Below are 21,410 nucleotides of genomic sequence, written 5' to 3'. Positions count from 1 at the left end.
GGTTGCTATTGATTCAAGTTGTGGTTGAAGTTCTTGAGATGGAACCTCCCCTTCGACTGACTCTTCTTCCAGAGGAAAAACTTCTGTTGTTTCCTCATTTGATCCATGTGTTGGGAAAATTATCTTTCCCTCAAACTCCACTTGCTTTGAAGCACCATTAGTTTGTTTGACTTCTTCAACTGTTACCTTATTTGTCAAGGCAGATTCATCAAAGGTAACATCCCTGCTAAAAACAATTTTTCTTGTCTCTGGACACCAGAAACGATATCCCTTGACTCCAGAAGTAATTCCCATAAATAAAGCTTTATTTGCTCTTGGGTCCAATTTTGACTCCCTTACATAATAATATGCAATTGAGCCAAATACATATAAAGAACCATAATCTTCAGCAGGTTTTCCATACCATTTTTCTAATGGTGTTTTCTCACCTATAACAGCAGATGGTAGACGATTAATGAGGTGACATGCATATGTTATTGCCTCAGCCCAAAATTCTTTGCCCAAGCCAGCATTGGACAACATACACCGAACCTTCTCCAGCAAAGTTCGGTTCATGCGTTCTGCCACTCCATTCTATTGTGGTGTATTTCTGACGGTGAAATGTCTGACGATGCCATTTTCATCACAATTTTTTTGAAAAAGATCATTTTTGTATTCTCCACCATTGTCTGTGCGAAGACACTTGATCTTTTTTCCAGTTTGAGTTTCTATCATCGCCTTCCATTTGAGAAAAATTCCCAATACTTCATCTTTTGTTTTCATTGTATACACCCACAGTCTTCGGGAAAAGTCATCAACAAAGGTTACAAAATAGTGTTTCCCACCTAATAAAGGTGTTTTGGAAGCACCCCAAACATTTGAATGAACATAATCCAAAATATCTTTCGTATTATGGATAACTGTTCCAAATTTAACCCTTGTTTGCTTTCCCTTGACGCAATGCTCACAAAACTCCAAGTTGCAAGTTTTTACTCCTTTTAGCAATCCTTGATCTGATAAAGTTTTCAAGGATTTTCCTCCAGCATGTCCCAAGCGCATATGCCACAGCCTGGTCATTTCTGCCTCCTTGTCGTCATTGGATGTTGTTGTTGCTGTCCCAATAACTGTACTACCTTGATAGTGGTACATGTTATTATTTCTTCGAATTGCCTTCATTACCACTAGCGCACCGGAGCATATTCTCATTACGCCATTATCTGCAATGACTTTGAATCCCTTTGACTCTAGGGCTCTAACATAAATGAGATTCTTCTTCAAATCCGGTACATACCGAATATCTGTTAATGTTCTGGTCAATCCATCATGATTCCTTAATCTAATTGAACCAACACCATATGCGGTAAGAGGATTATTGTTTGCGGTGTGAATAACTCCACATTCTCCTTCTTGTAAATCAACAAACCAGTCCCTATTGGGACACATATGATAGCTACAAGCTGAGTCCATCAACCATACATCAGATGATTTGGATGAATCTGTTGTAACTAGTGAGTAATCGGAGTCATCACAATCAGCCACATTTGAATCCACGACAGCCTTTCCATAATTTGGTTTGGCTTTGCTTTTCAACTTTGGGTAGTCTTTCTTCCAGTGCCCTTTTTCTCGGCAAAAGGCACATTCATCTTTGCTGAGTCTGGATCTTGACTTGGATCTCCCTTTCTTCGTTTTCATATGATTTTGAGAACGACCTCTCGTAATCAGTGCTTCTGCTTCTCCGTTTTTTTGTTTTTCTCTCTTTCTTTGTTCATAACTATATAAGGCAGAACAAACTTCTTTGAGAGATACTTCATCATTCCCATGCAGTAGAGTAGTTTCAAGATGCTCGAACTCATTGGGAAGTGAACTTAACAACATTAAGGCCATATCTCCATCCGTAAAAGTCACGTCCATATTCCGCAAATCTGTCGCCAACTTATTAAAGCTAGTGATATGATCATTCATTGTGCATCCAGGAATATAAGTGAAGCGTGACAGTCTTCTTTTCATGTAAAGTTTATTTTGACTGTTTTTCTTCAAGAATTTCTCCTCCAATGAATTCCATAATTTATTTGCAGATGTTTCCTTTGTGTATGGATACTTTTGTTCTCTTGCTAGGTAAGATCGAATGGTACCGCAAGCAACACGGTTGATAATCTTCCAATCTTCTTCTCCTACACCGTCTGGTTTCTTTTCTTCTATGGCAATATCTAGCCCTTGTTGAAAAAGAACATCAAGGACCTCGCCTTGCCACATTCCGAAATGTCCCGACCCGTCAAAAATTTCAACTGCAAATTTTGCATTTGACACAATTCGTGTCATAAGCGAAGATGCCAATGATGACGCATTATTGACATTCGATGTGGACTCATCATTTTTATTGTCTCCCATTTTTGCTACAAATACTATTTACTAGCTAACAATGCAAAGACCAAAGTAAATCTTTTCTGATGTGGAAGTTCAGACTGTGCTGCAACCACAGAGCATACTCAGATAATACCTTGGCTTTGATACCAATTGAAGAGTTTCAATTGTGTCAGGGTTCGACTATTGAATATATAAGAAGGCACTTTATAAGTACTGTTAATATTCTTTGACATGAAAATGGTTAATTCCTTGACACCGTAGCTAGTGACATAAAGCATCCATCTATCGATATCGGCATATGAACACAATTGTACTCCTGAAACATCAAGATCAAACTTCACAATATCTCCAATATGTTGAAGAGAATCATATCTATTGTTTCTTTCAATACAGATTGAGATTTTACAGCTAATTTACTGCAAAAGGTCTTATCAAGCATTAAATTGGGATGCGCGGCCCAAGTATATCTCCAATTTTTTGACAAAGTACTAGTTCTTGCTGCGTCGTGAACGGGTAAGAGCCTTAGAATATCATCTACAAGGTTTCTTGGTAGAGCACTGAATCTATCTTCAATATCAGCATCAACTCTTTTAGAATCTATTAGAAAAAGTTGAATGTTTTTATTAGACTTAAAAATTTTATAATCCAAAAAGAAAAACTTAAAACAAAAAAAAAGGGAAAAGAGAGAATTGTATACCTGGAATCATGATGCAAGGATAATTAAATCTTAATTATAATCTGTTAAACGGAATTCGTATTAACAGTTAATGAAGAGATTAGTGCGGTGAGAAGAGTGTTTTGGTGAAATCTTTAGGTTGTAGGGTTTTTGTCTTTTGTTGATTAATTAATCACAAAACAAAAGTTATAAAAATCGTTTTATTAAAAAATATTGTTTATATTTAGTATGCTTCTTATTTTCGTCAAAAATCAATCAAGTTACAATCTAGTGACATAATTAGTCTATTATTTCCAAAATAATTAGGCTCCTATGTTCGAATAACTATTTTACATTGTTAAAATTAAAGAGGCTTAATAAATTAATCAAGTAAACTTACATAAATATACTATATTAATACATATTGCTGATTTATGATAGTATTGTTATAAATGGTAATAAACAAAAAATATTGCTAAAATTAATAATTATTTATTAAAAAATGTACATTCCAAATAATTTTACCTACTTAATTTATCTCGTTCCCATTTTATGTAACTCGAAATAATTCATAACTGTTTCATCCTTGTCAAAAGCTAAGTAGACCTAATTAATGGTACAAAGCAATACCATGCTTTAGTTTCTCATGTTAAAACATATATGAAGTAAACATAGAGTACAAACATATATCTTGTGTATGGCAACACATCGTGTACCACTCATTCTTACACAAATCTGAAGTTTACTCAAGTTGGGGAAACTCTGAATCAACTCGAGAGCGTAAGAAGTCTGACTCATTTGGTCCAAGTTTACGCCAAGTACTAGATGCCACAAGCAGTTGATCAGTGTAAAAGGAATCCCCTTTGTAAGTTTGCGTGTACTCCAAAGCTTTGGAGCAAAAACAATAAGAATAATATGGACAAGAATATAATCTAATCCCAAAGTCATACAAGTAAAGCATGTCAGATTCTTACATTAAGGACAAATGAATCCAAAATAACTGTCTCTCAAGTGTAGACAAGCTAGAAATAAAATTTTCATAACTTGATCTTTCACCAACAGGTATTGAACTATTTTCCACAAGGAATAAAGTTGACAATTCTTTGCAATTCGCAAAACAATTTAGGTTGAGATTATCACGAAGAAATAAGTACTTCAACCCTGTTGAGACAACAATGTCGAGGTAGGTATTGAGTACCATCACAGTGTATCAAGGACAAATTGATAAGTAGTACATTGATAACACACAACTCTGTAGCGCGCTGGTACAAAGGTTATTCTTTCCAGCAATAAATTAGACACGTCGATAAAAACTTAATTATTTGAAACATATACTATTGAAATAAAATATTGATTAACATAACCCCAAACGTTTACATAATTCGCCAAAACATCCCCTTCTTTAACAAAATTCACTGAGAACAGATAAAAGTATCATTCGGCATTTAATCCAACTGTTGGATGATAGAATAGCTTTGCCTTAGGAGATACTCTGGGGAAACGCATCAACTCTGTAGCAACATTCAATTCTTCTTTGGAACTAGAAGCATTTTTCGGCTTAATGCTCATCCTTGACAAAGATGGAGCATGAGCAAACAATAACTTTATGAAAGATAGTAAAACTTTGGATCGCCTAAAAATATGGATGGAAACATCTTCAAGCTTGTTGAGTGTTTGGTCCAAACATGATGGTGCGTCTAGATATTTCATAACTGCTTCATCAGGGTCACCGAAAGCATTGTCCTAAAAGAATACAACGTCATTTTAGTTCTCATACTTAAGTATGCCAAGGGCAAAAACGAACAAGATCATACATATATATTTGCTATTTCGTACCCAAATCTCAAGTTTACTCAAATTGGGGAAACTTTTAATCAAATCGAGAGTGTAACAAGTCTGACCCAATTTGTTGAAGTTTACACCTAACTGTAGATGCCACAAGCAGTTGAGTGTATAATGAAGCCCCTTTGGGACTGTACCTGCATTCAAAAGCTTTAACGAAAAATTATACAAACAGAAGGATAACGTAGATATCTAAGTAAAACAACATGTTAGCTTCTTACCTCAAGTACATAAAAACCCAAAGTAAGTGTCTCAAGTGTAGGCGAACTAAAAAGAAGCTTTTCCAAAGTTAATCTTTCATCAACACGTATTGGATTATCAATCACAAGGTATAAGTATGTCAATTTTTTGATGTTCCTAAAGTAATTGCTATTTAGGTCAAGATTATAGTGACTCTCACGAACAAACAAGTACTTCAATCCTGATGAGAACTCAATGTTAAGATATTGAGTGCCCTCACAATGTGTCAAGATTAATTCGACAAGAAGTGGCGTTTTGATAGCATAAAACTCTATTGCAGGCGCGAAGGTTACTTCTTTCAACTGAAGGATGGTAAGAGTTTGAAACCCAAGAAAAGAATTTGGTAATTTGAAGATGCAATTGAAGAGTTTCAATTGTGTCAGGGTTCGACAATTGAATATATAAGAAGGCACTTTATAAGTACTATTAATATTCTTTGACATGAAAAGGGTTAATTCCTTGACACCATATCTGGTGACATAAAGCATCCATCTATCGATATCGGCATATGAACACAATTGTACTCCTGAAACATCAAGATCAAACTTCACAGTTTCTCCAATATGTTGTAAGAGAATCATATCTATTGTTTCTTTCAATACAGATTGAGATTTTACAGCTAATTTACTGCAAAAGGTCTTATCAAGCATTAAATTGGGAAGCGCGGCCCAAATATATCTCCAATTTTTTGACAAAATACTAGTTCTTGCTGCGTCGTGAACGGGTAAGAGCCTTAGAATATCATCTACAAGGTTTCTTGGTAGAGCACTGAATCTATCTTCAATATCAGCATCAACTCTTTTAGAATCTATTCGAAAAAAAAGTTGAATGCTTATATTAGACTTAAAATTTTATAATCCAAAAAGAAAATATTTAAAACAAAAAAAAGGGAAAAGAGAGAATTGTATACCTGGAATCATGCTGTAAGGATAATTAGATCTTAATTAGAATCTGTTAAACAGAATTCGTATTAACAGTTAATGAAGAGATTAGCGTGCGGTGAGAAGAGTGTTTTGGTGAAATCTTTAGGTTGTAGGGCTTTTGTCTTTTGGTAATATTAAGAAAAAACTACCTAACTACATATACTTTACTACCATATATACTTAATTTATCTCTAGTTTATAAAAATCACACACTACCATTTTTAATATTTTTACCATATATTTTGAAATATTTAATCACAAATCCCTTAAATATGGTATTGAATAATTATCTTAAAATTTAAATTACTTATTTTTTCAACTACGACTTTGACAAGGTATCCTAGGATGTTTTAGAAGAATGAGAAAACGAGTACAGATATCAGTGAATACTGAATACTAAAGATAAAATCAGTGCTTTGCCAATAAACGATACATATGATATATCCCGAGTCTCTTGACTGTTTACGATGTAGCAAGAACAAGTATTTTATCAAAAAATTGGGGATATGTTTAGGCCATACTTCACAATTTGGTGATTGATAAACACTTTTACAATAAATTAGCAATAAAATCTCAATCTTTCAAAGAAACAATAGTTGGGATTCTCTTACAGCAAATTCTGCACTTTTAGAACTAGTTAAAGCTGATTAATGTGAAACATATGTTATAATTTGAATGTGGTTACAAATTATATTACCTATTCATGTATAAATAGGAAAAATTGGATATGAAAGAGTGAAGACAATAGCAAAAGGAGTGACAATCTTATCAAATAGAGACGAAGACCGAACTTAACAAATTTATCACTAATTCTACTCATGACGAACAAAAAAGGGATCAACGAACATTAATAGCATTGAATAACAAATAAACTGACTTATTAATATCCTAATATGCATTTGTCGAATAGAATAACTCAGCCTTGGGAGATGCTCTGGGGAAACGCATCAACTCTTTGGTGATATGTCTTTCTTCCTTTGCTCCTTTACTCAGCTTAATGTTCATCCTAACTAAAGATGGAGCACGAGCAAACAATAGCTTTATAAACATCAACTCTGATTTTGAACCCCTAAAAGAATGCATAACGACATCTTCAAGCTAAGTTTGTTGAGTGATCGGTCCAAGCAGGCTGGTTTGTCCAGATATTTCATAACCGTTTCATCCTTGTCATTATAGACTTAATTAATGGTATAAGGTAATAACATGTTTTAGTTTCTCGTGTTTAAACATATGAAGTAAAAATAGAACGTACCACTTATTGGACTATCTACCCAAAGGTATAAACCTTTCAATCTTTTGCAGTTCATAAAGCACTTTAGGTTGAGATTATCGTGACTCTCACGAAGAGATAAGTACTCCAACCTAGTTGAGACAACAATGTCGAGGTATTGAGTACCCTTACAGTATAACAAGATCAATTTGAAAACAAGGGGTGTATTGATAACGCAAAACTCTGTAGCTGGTTCAAAGGTTATTCTTTCCAGATGGAGGGTTGTAAGACTCTGAAATCCAAGAAAAGAATTTGGTAATTTGAAATGCAATTGAAGAGCTTCAATTTTGTCAGGGTCGAACAATTAAATATATAAGAAGGCACTTTGTAAGTACCATCTTTCGTCATTTTAAGCTTTAGCTTCTTGACACCATTTCTAGTGGCATAAAGTATCCATCTATCAATATCTGGACACGGATTCAACTCTACTCCTGATAGATCAAGATCAAACTTCACAATGTCTTCGATATGCTGTAAGAGAATCTTGTCTATTGTTTGTTTGAATACATATTGAGATCTTGATGCTAATTTATTGCAAAAGAGATTATCCAACTTCAGATTTGGAAGCATGGCCCAAATATATCTCCACTTTTTTGACAAATTACTAGTTCTTGCTGCATCTTGAACAAGCAGGAACTCAAGAATACAATCTATAGCGTTACTCGGTAGACTACTGATTCTATCTCCTCTGTCGTCTTCAAAAACAGCTCTTTTACTATCTGTTAGAAGAAATTGAATAAAATCTTAGGCATAAATTTTTACAATCCAAAAAGAAGAGGAAAAAAGCGTCAAAGAGAGGATTGTATACCTCGACTCATGCTGATTCTCGTAACATCAAATAGATCAGCTGCAGTCTCAAATTACAAAGAAAAAAGTGTCTGATTACATATTGCTAAATGCTAATGTTTCATACACAGGTTAATGAGAATATTTCACTTTGGTTGTTTGTGGTTTGTGATTGGAAATAAAATATGTCATTTCAAATACAAGTGTGAACAACATTAATACTCCGGGCGAATATTCAGTAAGTGTGAAAGTTATCACAACTTGGTGGGGACCTTGGAGAGAGTAAAGCAATCTGATCTGGTATGGAGCTCGATTCTACTAGCTAGACACAGATTCATACTATGGCTGGTAACAAAAGATAGACGGTTAACAAAAGAGAGAATGAACAAGCTACATATTCCAGTGGACTATACAACATGGTGTATGTGGTATGATAACAAAGTGAAATCCTAGCGGCATCTAATTTTTGAATGTAGATGGACAACAACGGTGCAAGAAGAGCTGGAAAGATGGTCAAGATGTAGAATGCAGAAGGAACAGGTAAAAGAGCGACATTGGAGACAATTTAGAAAGGAGTTGACAACAACAATTTTGGGGGCAAGGATCTACTCCATTTGGAGGGGCTAAATGTAAATACGGAAATAGTTGTTGCACATATAAAGAAGGAGATCATTGAAAGGGTAGAACAAGTAAAAGGCTCTAAGAAAGTTCGGAAATGTAGTAGTTTACTTCAGAAAATCTGTAACTAGCTTGTTGTTTTTTCTTACTAGTTATGAGGCTCGGAATGACTAATATGTACATTATGATTCCTTGGAGTGTTCTTTACGTGTAAATATTGGTTGTCTATGGTACTTTTTTTACAGTTTACCAAAAAAAAAAAATGTTAATACTCCCTTTGTGTAATCGATGTGGTTTGATTGGATTTTCGAGATTCAAACTTCTAAATCGTGAATTTGAACATAAAAAGTTTAAATTTTTTGAAATAATATATATATATATATACATACATTTGAAAATATTTAAAAGACATTATAAAAATTCAGTCAATAATCTAACACACACTGCAAGATTAATAATTTAAGAATACAATTTCACCATTAATTCAAGCGAATAATTTCTCATATTTTAATTGGATTCTGTATTGGTTGTAAAACCAAGAAATTATTTTCCCTACTTTTCTACGTATGGTTTCTTCCACTTATTTTATCACGATTGTATATCCAATTTCGTTAGTTCTTCTTTTGTAGCTAATATCACGGTAGAAACATAATACAAATTATAGACACAATCATATCATAAACACATAGAAAGCTGAAGAAATACCTCAAAAAGCGTGAGCAGATATCACAAATTCATAGTTCAACTCTCTCAATACTATGGTGGGTGGGAAATTATTTATGAGAAACTAATTAATTCTCTTTCTAGGTTAAAAGAAAAAATGCCTCTTTTCTGTTACAAGAAAACACACGTTATTTTTCATCCTTTTCCCATAATAAATATATGTTGACGTGATACACCCCTTGACGAAAACTTTAATTAAAGGTGTATTTTACCAAACTTACCTTGTTATTAATGATTTCGAACTTTAATTAGAACTTAGAAGTGTATTTTACCAAACTGACCTTATTAATAATAATTTCAAACTCTAAATTTGTCTACTACTATTACTTTATGTAGTTATTTAATATTAAGGGTAGAAAGTAACAAATGTGATAATATTCTCTTGATTTCATAAATTTGACAATAAACTGAAATAACTTTTTTTTAGTATGAAGGTCAAGTATAATATGAATAGGAGGGACTAATATATAACAAATGATTTTTTTTTTTTAAACAAATTAGTGCTAGAGTTAATTACTCCCTCGGTCCCTTTTTACTTGTCCATTTTGACAAATCAAGAAAGAACAATTTTTTTTTTACATATTATACCCTCTATTAATTAATTTTGAAAAAGGTAAAACCTCTTTAATGAATAAATTGATTTTGGAATTCTATCAGTTAATTGGGGTAAATGAATAGCCACTTTGCTGATTGAGATGGATTCTGTGAATGCAGTTATTCTTCAACTTTTAAGTACTAAATTCAGTTTGATTTTTATTAAGTCTTGTGGGAATTAAAAGACTTGGGAAGTTCAACAAAATATCTTTTGAATAATTCAAGAAAAGTGTCCATTGGTCACTCCTACTAGTAAGACAGCTATTTATAGACCTCTAAATTCATGTTCAATCAAATATATAAATTTGTGTGGAAAAATATTTGAGAGAAACAAAATTAAATATGAGTCGATGTGGTAGAAGAATGGTATCAACTGATCCAAGTAAGTCTATTATTTGTGACTTACCAACTGATATACTACATAGAATACTAGAACTCATGCCGATCAAATATGCTGCGAGAACGAGCACCTTATCAAAGCAATGGAGCCAGTTATGGTACAAATTGCCACATCTTGTGTTTGATCATCTGTTTTTTCAGTATGTATCTAATATTGGGGATTCTGCTGCTAGAATAATCCGTAAAATTCTAATGCAACATACTGGACCTATTTTGGGATTTCATCTCGTCTCTGAAACACACGTACTATCTCAGTCAGATGTGGATAAATGCATCATCTTAGCATCGAATCGTGGTATTCAGAAGCTTACTCTTAATGTGGCCAATGATGAATTATATACGTTGTCTGATAGCATATTTACTTGTGCAATGTTGACACATTTGAAGTTATCGAGGTGTATTGTTCAGTTTCCTGATGGTACCCAATTCCCCAATCTTGTTAGCCTTCAGTTAGAAGATGCTGCAATTGACAGGTCAAAAGAGACTACTCTTATTCTGCCAATGCTCGAGACGTTGGAGTTGAAATTTTGTGTTGATGTTGATTATGTTCATATTGTTTCTCCGAAGCTTGTGAACTTGTCTATGCTTAGTAGCTATACAATAACATTTAAGTGTTTTAATGTGAATATGATATTTAGAAAGATTAAGCATCTCTGTTTGGATGGATCATCCCTAAAGGTGAGAATATCGCCTTTTGTTTTGTTTTTGATTTTCAGTATTTTAATTTTCAATACAGTGATTAATGCTTTTATTGCTCTTTCAGAACTTAGAGTCGGTTCCTATGCCAGATAGGCTTGATGTATCACTAAACTTGCAAAGCCTGAAGATTTGTGAATTGAAGATTTCTGTTAAACGTATTATATGTGCACTTTGCCTACTGCGGAATTCTCCTAACCTTATTGAACTTGACATAGATGAAGTTGTGAAGGTAAGACATACCTCGACTAGTATAAGTTTAATTCTATGTACACACAGCTCCAGGGCTTAACTCTTGCGGTAAAATTGCAGTATGTGATATGTGCATTAGGTGCGTGTCACAGATTTTGAACTCTGCATCGCTTATAAAAGGGTAGAAGGGGAAGCACATTATCTGTTTTGAATTGTGTGACAATGACCCTCGGGAATTTCTCATTTATAATATATTTGTACATGTATAAATTTCACTTATGTGCTACATCTTTTTAGGTTGATAAAACAGTGTATCACACAACAGAACTGTTTGATTACTTGTCTAAGGCAGAAAAAGAAGTCAGTGAAGCTCTGAAGTTGGTTCGAACAGTGAGGTTAGGGAAATTCAAGGGTACAAGTACTGAAATGTACTTAATACAAGTCATCCTTGCTCATTCTCCGAAACTTGAGAGGATGATCATTCAACAGAAGATGCAAAAACTTGAGAGGTGTGATGAAATTTTAAAGGAACTGATAAGCTATCATCGAGCATCACTAAATGCAGAAATCAAGTACACTTAGACTGATTCAAGTGCGTGTTACGACTTATTGGTCAAGTGAAATGATTTTATATGTTAACCTACATGTTGAATCTGCAGTGCAGATCTATCGCAGAATTTGTGTTATTTTACTTTTTGCTTTTCTAGTGTTGGTTGGTTAGTTGAATCTGTGGATGGTTAACTTGTTACCTGCATAGTATATACCATCGAACCAATTATATTTTCAGAGTTTAAATGTAAATATTGGTACATGACATGATGACAAGACATTTTTCAAAAGTATCATTTTGAAAGCAAATCAAAGACCTTTCGGATCGATTGGATCAGCCCCTGAATGTATCTTGGAGTACACAAATTAGCGAGCAAAGCACACTCTTCGAGAAGGAAAACCAGGAAGAAATGCTAACACCTCTTCTTTGAGAAGCTTAGCATAAGCCTATACCAAAAAAAAGTAATTAAGGGCATGTACAAGTAATTTCATTATGCAGAAACTTGCCATCAAGACTTAAGTATCTGGATTTTAGGCATTGTTGCACTTGAGCTCACTAAGAAGTCTTAAAGATACAATGGTGCTTGAATCATACTGATCCAATGATATTGTAAAGATGTACTTAACTAAATCTTTTTTCTCCCCAAATTCATATTTCACCTTCAAAAACAAGATGATACTCTCACGTTCATAATTTGAAACATTTTTTAGTATATAGTGCTTTGCGATGACACTAAATAGTAGTCTATATGCTAATCATTCATCAATTCATACTTGTATTTTTTTCCTACGAATTTGATCACATACATACTTTATTATTATTTATATCATTTTAAAACATTAATACTAATTAGTAATTAGCATAAGATACACGTGCAATGCACGTGTTCGAGGACTAATTTACTTTAAAACGGGTTACTTTTAAAGGAGTCGAAAAAAGTGAGGAAATTTTGAAAGTTGACATAATTTGGGTATCATGAAAGGAAAAAATCAATTAAAAGACTATTGTTTTATGGAGTCCTTTCATTTATTTACGGTTACGAAATAAATAAAGCGTAGACTAAGCGCTAACTTTAGATTTACGAAATGAAGCGTAGACTAAACGCTAGCTTTAGATTTACAAAATCTTATAACCTTCTTTTTCTTAATTCTACACATTTATTCAATTACTATTTGAGGTCTATTTACTTGGTTGAGGGGATTTATTTATTCACTCTTCCTTCTCCGCTTAGTAGCCACATTAGGAGCGCGTGGGATGATTTTAGAGCAGCCTATTCCCTTTGGCTGTATTAATAATATAATCGAGCAGTTTCTGGGAATTTAAAACTCGATTTCCTCCATAAATTCTCCTATTCAAATGGCAGATAAGTTTTCATATCTATACATTTTCTTGTTGGAGAGGCTACAGTACGATAAACTACCAAAGAAACAAGGATAAATCAATCAAATCATGACATTGTAGGTGCTTGCAATGGGATGGATATGACTTCCCTCATTTAGTAATTGAGGGGATTTGTTTATTCATTCTTCCTTCCCCGCTTAGTAGCCACATTAGCAGCACTTGGGATGATTTTAGGGCGGGTTATTCCCTTTAGCTATATAGTAGTGCGGTTTCTGGGAATTTAAAACCCGATTTCCTCCATAAATTCTCCGATCCAAATGGCAGATAAGTTTTCATATCTATACCTTTTCTTGTTGAAGGAGCGATAGTACGATAAACCACCAAAGAAACAAGGGTAAACCAATCAAATCATGACATTGTAGGTGCTTGCAATGGGACAAATATGACTTCCCTCAGTTAATTGAGGGGATTTGTTTATTCACTCTTCCTTCCCCGCTTAGTAGCCACATTTTTTTTAAAGCAAATGATAGGACTTTTTTTTATTTTTTAAGGCAAATTTCGTGTTTTATTCAAAATCCAAAACAAATTATGCATCCTGACACTTCCGCGGGCATGGCCCAACCCACACTTAGCCCAACATTACAAAACAACTGAAAAGGACAACAAATAAAACATGATAGGCCCACTCGGTAGGCCTATAAATCTAACTAAGGAAGGGTTTCCTAATTAAGGCCTCCTCATTTCCCCTCGCCGCCTTCTCCAGTCTCCTCCTTTACCTCGCCATCTCTTCTTCACTTGAGACCTGCTGCCTCCTTGGACTAATCCATATCTCCGCCTTCTTTTGTTGTGGGTTATCAATATTATGGTGATGTTGGTCATGGATGCTAGTATGTCAGCTAACAAGAGTAAGTAGTATAGTTTCTTGTTTTGGATTTTTTCTTGCTGCTGACTTCCCTGTTCTTTCTCAGCTGTGTTCTCAAGTTCTATGAGTCATGCTCGATGTTCTTTGTTGGATCTTGTCTGCTGGGAGATGTTGCTTGTGAAAATTTGTGTTATAGCCTGTCCAGGCCCCTTATCCCTTTGTTGGTGATACTCTTAAATATGGACATAGTAATTTGTCGCTATTTATAATCCTCCTCCCCTCTATTTCTAGACTGTTAAACTCTGTGTATGAGCAATTTCCCTTGTCAATAGCTCTGTTTGCCAAATGATCTGCTTGTGTGTTTCCTTCCCATAGAATGTGCTGGATAATGTACTGTTTGTCTTGCAAGCATGTCTTAATTTCTGTCACCATGTCAGCAATTATCCATGGGATTTTCCACTTAGTAGCCACATTAGCAGCACTTGGGATGATCTTAGGGCGACTTATTCCCTTTGGCTATATAATCGTGCGGTTTCTGGGAATTTAAACCTAATTTCCTCCATAAATTCTCTGATCCAAATGGCAGATAAGCTTTCATATCTATACCTTTTCTTGTTGGGGGGCCGACAGTACGATAAACTACCAAAGAAACAAGGGTAAACCAATCAAATCAGGACATTGTAGGTGCTTGCAATGGGACGGATGCGACTTCCCTGAGTTAGTTGAGGGGACTTATTTATTCACTCTTCCTTCTTCGCTTAGTAGCCACATTAGGAGCGGTTGGGATGATTTTAGGGCGGCCTATTCCCTTTGGCTATATAATCATGTGGTTTCTTGGAATTTAAACCTGATTTCCTCCATAAATTCTCCGATCCAAATGTTAGATAAGTTTTCAAATCTATACCTTTTCTTAATGGAGGGGTGACGGTACGATAAACTACCAAAGAAACTAGGGTAAACCAATCAGATCATGACATCATAGGTTAAGTTCAATATGACTATGCAACATATGTAGAGATTGGCAAGAATCCCAGAAGCCCATTCTGTCTCGATTAGCGAATATCACATGATCAGCAACCCTTGACAGCACAGTTATACATAAAACATCCCGATCGCTTTCATCAAAGCAAGTTCTACTGAGGGCGTCCTTCACTTGGAACCCATGAATTCACATCGGAAGGCCCTACACCCATGGCTATAGGCTCTCCAATCACAATTAGCCTATCACCACATGCTCGAAAAGCCAAACCCCAATCATTCATTGAAGCTGCTCTTTCAGGTAATCTTCTTATGGTAGCCTGTGCTTTAATTTGCTTGCCATACTTCCTCACCTCCATGTTAGCATAATCAGTAGCATACAAATCATTATTTACAACTGCTACCAAAGGAGGTGCTTCAGATGTAGCAGGCATATCACCCCTAGCTCTAGCTCAGACAGGAGACATGCTTGAAATTTCAGTCCATTTTCCTGTTTCAGATAATATTAGTCTCCACAGTGTGTCAATAGCATCTTTGATAACTTTGTTCTTCCGATGCCTCCAATTACATAAAATTTCTATCCACAAATACTGCAAAACACATTTTATTCTGCTTGTTCATGCTTGGTAATGTTTTCCAGGTTCCAGTCTCTAAATTTTAAAATCCTGCTGAGCTAAGTATTTTTCCCCCATGAGTCACAACCGCCAGCTAGAATGGAAATCTACCCAAAGCTGGTAGAGCCAAACAAACACCTTGGTGCATTCATTTGCATTCTAGATGACCAAGTGTTTTTCGTATACCGTAACAATAAATGACATGTATAAAATCCCCTTTCCATACACAAGTAGCTCTATCCTAACTGCCAAAGCGCTGCTTGTGTTTGGAAAGGAGATCTTGTCCATGTCATTTGTCGTTACTGTACTGACAAACACTTGGTCATCTGGAATGCAAATGAATGAACCAAGGTGCTTGTTTGGCTCTGCCAGCTTTGGGGAGATTGCCATTCTAGCTGGTGGTTGTGACACACGGGGGAAATTTATTTAGCTCAGCAGAACTTTACAATTCAAAGACTGGAATGTGGAAGACTTCACCAATCTTGAACAAGTGGCATAAGATGTGTTCTGCAGTATTTATGGATAGAAAGTTGTATGTAACTGGAGGCATTGGATGAATAGAGTCGTCAAAGGCGCTATTGACACACTGTGGAGACGAATATGATATGAAAACAGGAAAATAGACTGAAATCTTGATCATGTCTCCTGTCGGAGGTAGAGCTAGGGATGATACGCCTGCTACATCTGAAGCACCTCCTTTGGTGACAGTTGTAAATAATGATTTGTATGTTGCTGATTATGCTTACGTGGAAGTGAGGAAGTATGACAAGCAAAACAAAGCACGGGCTACCATAGGAAGATTGACTGAAAGAACAACTTCTATGAATGATTGGGGTTTGTCTTTTAGAGCTTGTGGTGATAGGCTAATTGTCTTTTAAAGCTTTTGGTGATTCCAAGTGAAGGACCGCCTCATTGGAACTTGCTTAGATCTGGTTGCTTTGTGTATAATTGTGTTATCATGGGCTGATGATCAGGTGATTTTTGCCTGTTAATTTTCATGTGTTATGTTGATGCTGAAGAAATGATCTCAGCAGCTAATATTCAAAAAATATTAATACATGCCTTGAACTAAGGATGTAGTCGAGTTGCTATTCAGACATTTTGACGATTCTTTTATGTATGTTAATTTCTTGGTTATGTGTCTGTAGGTATCAGATTACAAAGCTTATTTCAAGCAAAAGAAAATGTATTCAGACAATGCATTATTGTAGGTTGCTTTTACTCTACTCTCTGCCTCTCTTGTTTATCACATTCATGTTTATCAAACAGTTTAACCACACTACTGGCTGGATTGATGTTACACTTAGTCATGGCTAATGATAAATGTGTTACATATATTCATCTCTTGCATAGGTGGGGTTGATGTAAACCTCGAGCTTGGGTAAGTTTTGTAATGCGGAGGTCAAGTTTGACCCCCTCCATGCTCCTTTGGCTGATCTATTGAAGCCCCTTTGAGGGAACCTTTGAAGAAAAAAAAAACAAAAAGTGGATCTTTAAGCTCCCTTAGTATATTTTTGTATATTAAAATAATTAGCAACGTTCCTATTTATAAAAGTAAGAAATCAAATTAAACTAGGACTAGGAAACCTATTCATATATGAACTTGGACAAACAAATTCTAACTAGACACCATATCATATATCATATATTATTTTATTATCATATATTATTATAAGTGGGAAGAGTTTAAGTCAAAAGTTAAATTACGAAAATACCCCTACACTAATTTTTTTCCATTAAAAAAGTATCTAACTTTTAAAATCAAATCAATAATTACATTTTCTGTAGCTACTTCCGTTTATTTGCATTAATAAAAATTTTAAATTAAAAGTAAAAACACCTTTAAGGCATTTTCTTTCAGAGATCACAATATATATTGACTCTTCATTATTTTTCTTCAACTGTCAGACTTTTGCTCTTCTAACTTCCAAACTTTTGGCCTCCCAATTCAATATATCACTACATATACCTAAAACTTTTTAAATCATTTCACTTTGTAGTAGATTTTAATTTTAAAGCTGTTGATTTCTTTTTCTATTGGGCTGTATCAGGTATTGTTTCATTTGTAATAAATAAATTTTGTTTGCTTTATTGATTCTTGTAATTTTTCATAATAATTTCTTCTTCTTCCATTGATTATCAGGCTTTCAATAAAGATTATTTTCTCAATTATTTATGTTTTTCATTTGTTATTGATAAAGTATGTCTGCTTCATCACGTATGGAATTGATTTAATTTGCGTTTCAGTTGCATTGATAATCTTTATTACATAAAGAATGATGTTATTTTCTATTTTTGTTTGATTAGATACAAATAATCTTAATTATTATTCTGAAGAAAAATAATGTTGCACCTTGTGCACCAATAAAGCCATACGTAGAAGTAAATAAATACAGTATATTTTTGTTTGTATCATTATAACTTCTTCTTTTTTTTTTGGCATAATTATTGTAAATTTTTATTTTATTTTTGTACCATATGTTAGTAAGGAATATATGTCTCAGTTCTAAGCAAAATATTTGGCAGATTTAGATGGTAAAATATAAATTTTGATACTATTTATATTGTTAAATTGAATTTTGTAAGTTAATTATATACGTCAAAGAACTGAAATCAAACTCTTTTTTTCATTTCTTCCATTTCCGGAAGTTGATTTGAATGATGAATTGAGATATGATTATTTCTTACGCAAAATTAATTAAACATTAAATAACTTTTTTAGTATCTAAAACGTCCGTAGCTTGACATGGGTGAAATTCAAGTATACAATCCAAAAAAATATTTTTTTCTTTTCTTTTTGATCATTTTTTGTTATGTCAACGCACTGTGTTAATTTATTTTTATTTATTTATTCAATATAATAATAATGAAAAAAGTATGTATCAACTATAATAAGTGAATGTATACTTTATTTGTAGCTTCTATTTTATAAAAATGAAATTTGTGATTTAATATTATGTCAAATAATTAAAATTAATATATTTAATCTTCATTGCGGTTCTTTTATTTTCAAAAATTAATTAGAATAGGAAAACCATTTTCATAAGTTAATTGTAATATAAAAAAAGATTATTTTGATTATTGATTCTTGTGTGCTATATAGTACTTTAATGTTTGTTATCTACGGTTTCACTTTTATAATATTTTTATATTTGATGAATATAGACTTTTCACATTTAGATATGGTTTGCATTAATTTATTTATTAGTTAAGTTTTTTTTCCCAATAGTATGATGACATGTTTATCTTATTGCTTTTCACGTTAATTGGGTTGATGTTACAAATGTTTTTTTATGTTAAAAGTGGAAGATTTTAAATTCAAAGTTAGATTACGAAAATATTTTTCTCTATATTTTTTTAATTAAAAAATTACTTTTTTCTAACTTTTATAAACAAATCAATAATGACAATTAATATATTATATATTAGGAAGTTTATGTTAAAATGTTGAACTTTATTATATGCTTTTGAAATAAACCTATAATGACACTTTCACTTTATTATATGTTTTTCAAATAAACATGTAATGACACTTCCATGAATTATAAAAAGAGTTTTTTTGACTCTATTTTATATAATTTATTTTCACCAAATTTCTTACATTACATGGATTTAATGGACGAACTTGATGGCACACAATAAGATAAATAAATTAGAAATATGAGTTGGGACGGTATAAAATTTAATAGAATGATAGAGGTCAAACGTGCAACACACGTTCATAGGATATATATATTCAAAGTTATCTTTTTTTATATGCATTTATTTTTTGTACCATATAATTTTTGGTTTATATTTTTTTTTCTACCATACTGTTAATATATCACAAATGATTGTGTTGCATTTCATAATTCAATTGTATGTATATAACTTGATAAAAATTTCTTTTGTCAAAATTTACATATGACAGAATTAATAATTTTAAATGAGTCAAAGAAGACGAAGCGTACATATACATGTAATATTATTTATGTTTGTCAATTAAATATTTAAACAATGATTATTTTATAACAAATAAATACGTTTTTTTTGTAGGTTTAGACTATGAAATTGATAATGATCTACTAACCATCCTATGGAAGACATATATGTTGATCGAATTTCTCTACAACTATTACAAAACACCACTCTCCTTCGACGACAAGTTCTTGATATGTATGCATTTGTAAAAAAGTGGAGGGTATTATTCCTTAAAACGAAGGCGGAAACTTTAACGCATTAAATCTTTTGCTATAATGTCGATATTTAAATTTTGTGTTGTAACATATTAAAAAAAAGAACTTTTAACAAGTTGAATACTTGATATATTATAAGAATTGTATAATTGAAGTCATTATAGTATTAGTTTTGCAATTCAATTGATAACAATTTTTTTGTATGATGTGCCTTGCAATGATCATAATATCAGTTGAATATGCTCACCGTTCATTGATTTGAGCTTGTATTTTACACATCGTACACTTATATTTTAGAAGTATTTATACTAATTAGCAAGATTGTACGTGTTCGAAAACTAGTATTATTATAAGTGGGAAGCTCCAAAGTAAAAAGTTGAATTACCATTTTGCTCCTTTACTAAATTAAAATTTGATCAATTATTTAATTAAATACAAATATTTTAATCACATAATGGTAGAATTTGAAGTTCATAAGCCCTTTAATAATTAAATTGTTATTTTCTTGATAAATGAGTACATTGATATTGCTTTTATTCATAATCATAAATCTCATAACAGAAGAATTTGAAAAGTTATGATTACGTACAATGTATGTTATTTATTTATGTCATTTATTAAATTAATAAATTTATATTATCTTGAGCTCGTAGTTATAAAAAATTTGCAGAAATTGAAGAATTGTCTTTTCATTATTCAATACAGATTATTATATTTGTCAATTTCCTCCATATATCAACTCACACATTTGTGCATTACTCTTCTTTTACTCAACATACTTCCTTATTCATGGTTAGGTAAATATATTCTACTGATTTTTTCTTCTCTTCCTCTTATTACAATTTTACATTTTTCATTCCAATTTATTGATACTATTTTTCCTAATTTTGTCTTTCCTTTTTTTTAATAGAAGTTGTTGTGTGCAGTCCATATTATAATGCAAAAAGGAAAATTGACTTTATAGTGTTTTCAAAAATATAGATATAATTGTCGTTATGCATTTCAAGTTTTCTTTATATATACACGGTTGAATGTTGATGTATGGATTGAAAATTTCTCAATGAATTGCAGGGATTATTACGAGGTATGATTGATTAAACTCATTAGAAATACATATTCTTATTATGCTTATAGTTTGAAATTTGAGGGTATATGTTTTGATTTCTTATCTTATACATGTTTTCCAATTTATATTACAATCAAATATTTTTTTTATTTATACATAAATTTATAACTATAGACATATATTATGCAACCATATAATATGGGATATACGTGCAACGCACGTGTCAGATACTAGTAATTAAATAAATATCATAAATAACAAAATTTAAACAACTTAGGATTCCTACTCCAATTTTAAATTATATATAACATATCCAGAAATTAGTATTAAAAAAAAAGTCGTGTCTGGACAAGAAAAACAAAAGCAAGGTACACCAACTTTGACATTTTGTAAACTTAAAATTGATGATGATTTGACGTGAAGGCAACAAACGGTCTTAATATGTAATTCAAAGTGAAAAAGATTTATTCGTTAAGTAGCTTTCATTGAAATTTCCATAACATAATTAATAGTTTCAGTTGCAAGAAAAAGATATTTGGAGGC

The 21,410-nt window shown here is 32.7% G+C and overlaps 3 protein-coding genes and 2 pseudogenes across 3 annotated transcripts in view; 3 read left to right on the top strand and 2 right to left on the bottom strand.

Annotated features, from left to right (window-relative positions):
* Nucleotides 1-4,432: 4,432 nt before the first annotated feature.
* Nucleotides 4,433-8,091, bottom strand: LOC125828117 (F-box/FBD/LRR-repeat protein At1g13570-like). The gene is made up of 5 exons (XM_049507422.1): nt 8,082-8,091; nt 7,609-7,992; nt 5,079-5,888; nt 4,835-4,977; nt 4,433-4,741 (listed from the first exon to the last, which is right to left on the bottom strand). Exons 1-5 carry the CDS (start codon nt 8,089-8,091, stop codon nt 4,433-4,435), a joined length of 1,656 nt encoding a protein of 551 aa, XP_049363379.1.
* Nucleotides 8,092-10,432: 2,341 nt separating this feature from the next.
* Nucleotides 10,433-11,863, top strand: LOC125828116 (putative F-box/FBD/LRR-repeat protein At5g62970). The gene is made up of 3 exons (XM_049507421.1): nt 10,433-11,071; nt 11,157-11,321; nt 11,579-11,863. Exons 1-3 carry the CDS (start codon nt 10,433-10,435, stop codon nt 11,861-11,863), a joined length of 1,089 nt encoding a protein of 362 aa, XP_049363378.1.
* Nucleotides 11,864-14,328: 2,465 nt separating this feature from the next.
* The window catches only part of LOC125828165 (isopentenyl phosphate kinase), a 295,006-nt gene continuing 287,924 nt past the window's right edge, over nt 14,329-21,410 (top strand). Inside the window, exon 1 of the mRNA XM_049507486.1 lies at nt 14,329-14,338. The gene's annotated coding sequence lies outside the window, so the exon portion shown is untranslated. The remainder of the gene's footprint in view (nt 14,339-21,410) is intronic.
* LOC125828115 (F-box/kelch-repeat protein SKIP11-like) lies at nt 15,105-15,887 on the bottom strand (annotated as a pseudogene).
* Nucleotides 15,889-16,593, top strand: LOC125828199 (F-box/kelch-repeat protein SKIP11-like; annotated as a pseudogene).

This window comes from Solanum verrucosum, unplaced genomic scaffold (assembly GCF_900185275.1).
Source record: "Solanum verrucosum unplaced genomic scaffold, falcon-dt-bn FXZP01000053.1, whole genome shotgun sequence".
NCBI lineage: Eukaryota > Viridiplantae > Streptophyta > Magnoliopsida > Solanales > Solanaceae > Solanum > Solanum verrucosum.
The sequence above is the reverse complement of the archived record's forward strand: the minus strand, read 5'-3'. Positions and strand labels throughout refer to the sequence as shown.

Bases quoted from the DNA above. Each gene is read 5' to 3' on its own strand.
- LOC125828117 (XM_049507422.1), bottom strand. The intron at 5,889-7,608 runs GTACTTACAAAG...TTTTTCGAATAG, and splicing joins GCTTAAAATGACGAAAGATG to ATTCTAAAAGAGTTGATGCT. The intron at 4,978-5,078 runs GTTTTTATGTAC...TTTTGAATGCAG, and splicing joins ACTTGAGACACTTACTTTGG to GTACAGTCCCAAAGGGGCTT.
- LOC125828116 (XM_049507421.1), top strand. From the start codon at position 10,433: ATGCCGATCAAATATGCTGCGAGAACGAGCACCTTATCAAAGCAATGG. The intron at 11,072-11,156 runs GTGAGAATATCG...TTGCTCTTTCAG, and splicing joins TGGATGGATCATCCCTAAAG to AACTTAGAGTCGGTTCCTAT. The intron at 11,322-11,578 runs GTAAGACATACC...ACATCTTTTTAG, and splicing joins ACATAGATGAAGTTGTGAAG to GTTGATAAAACAGTGTATCA.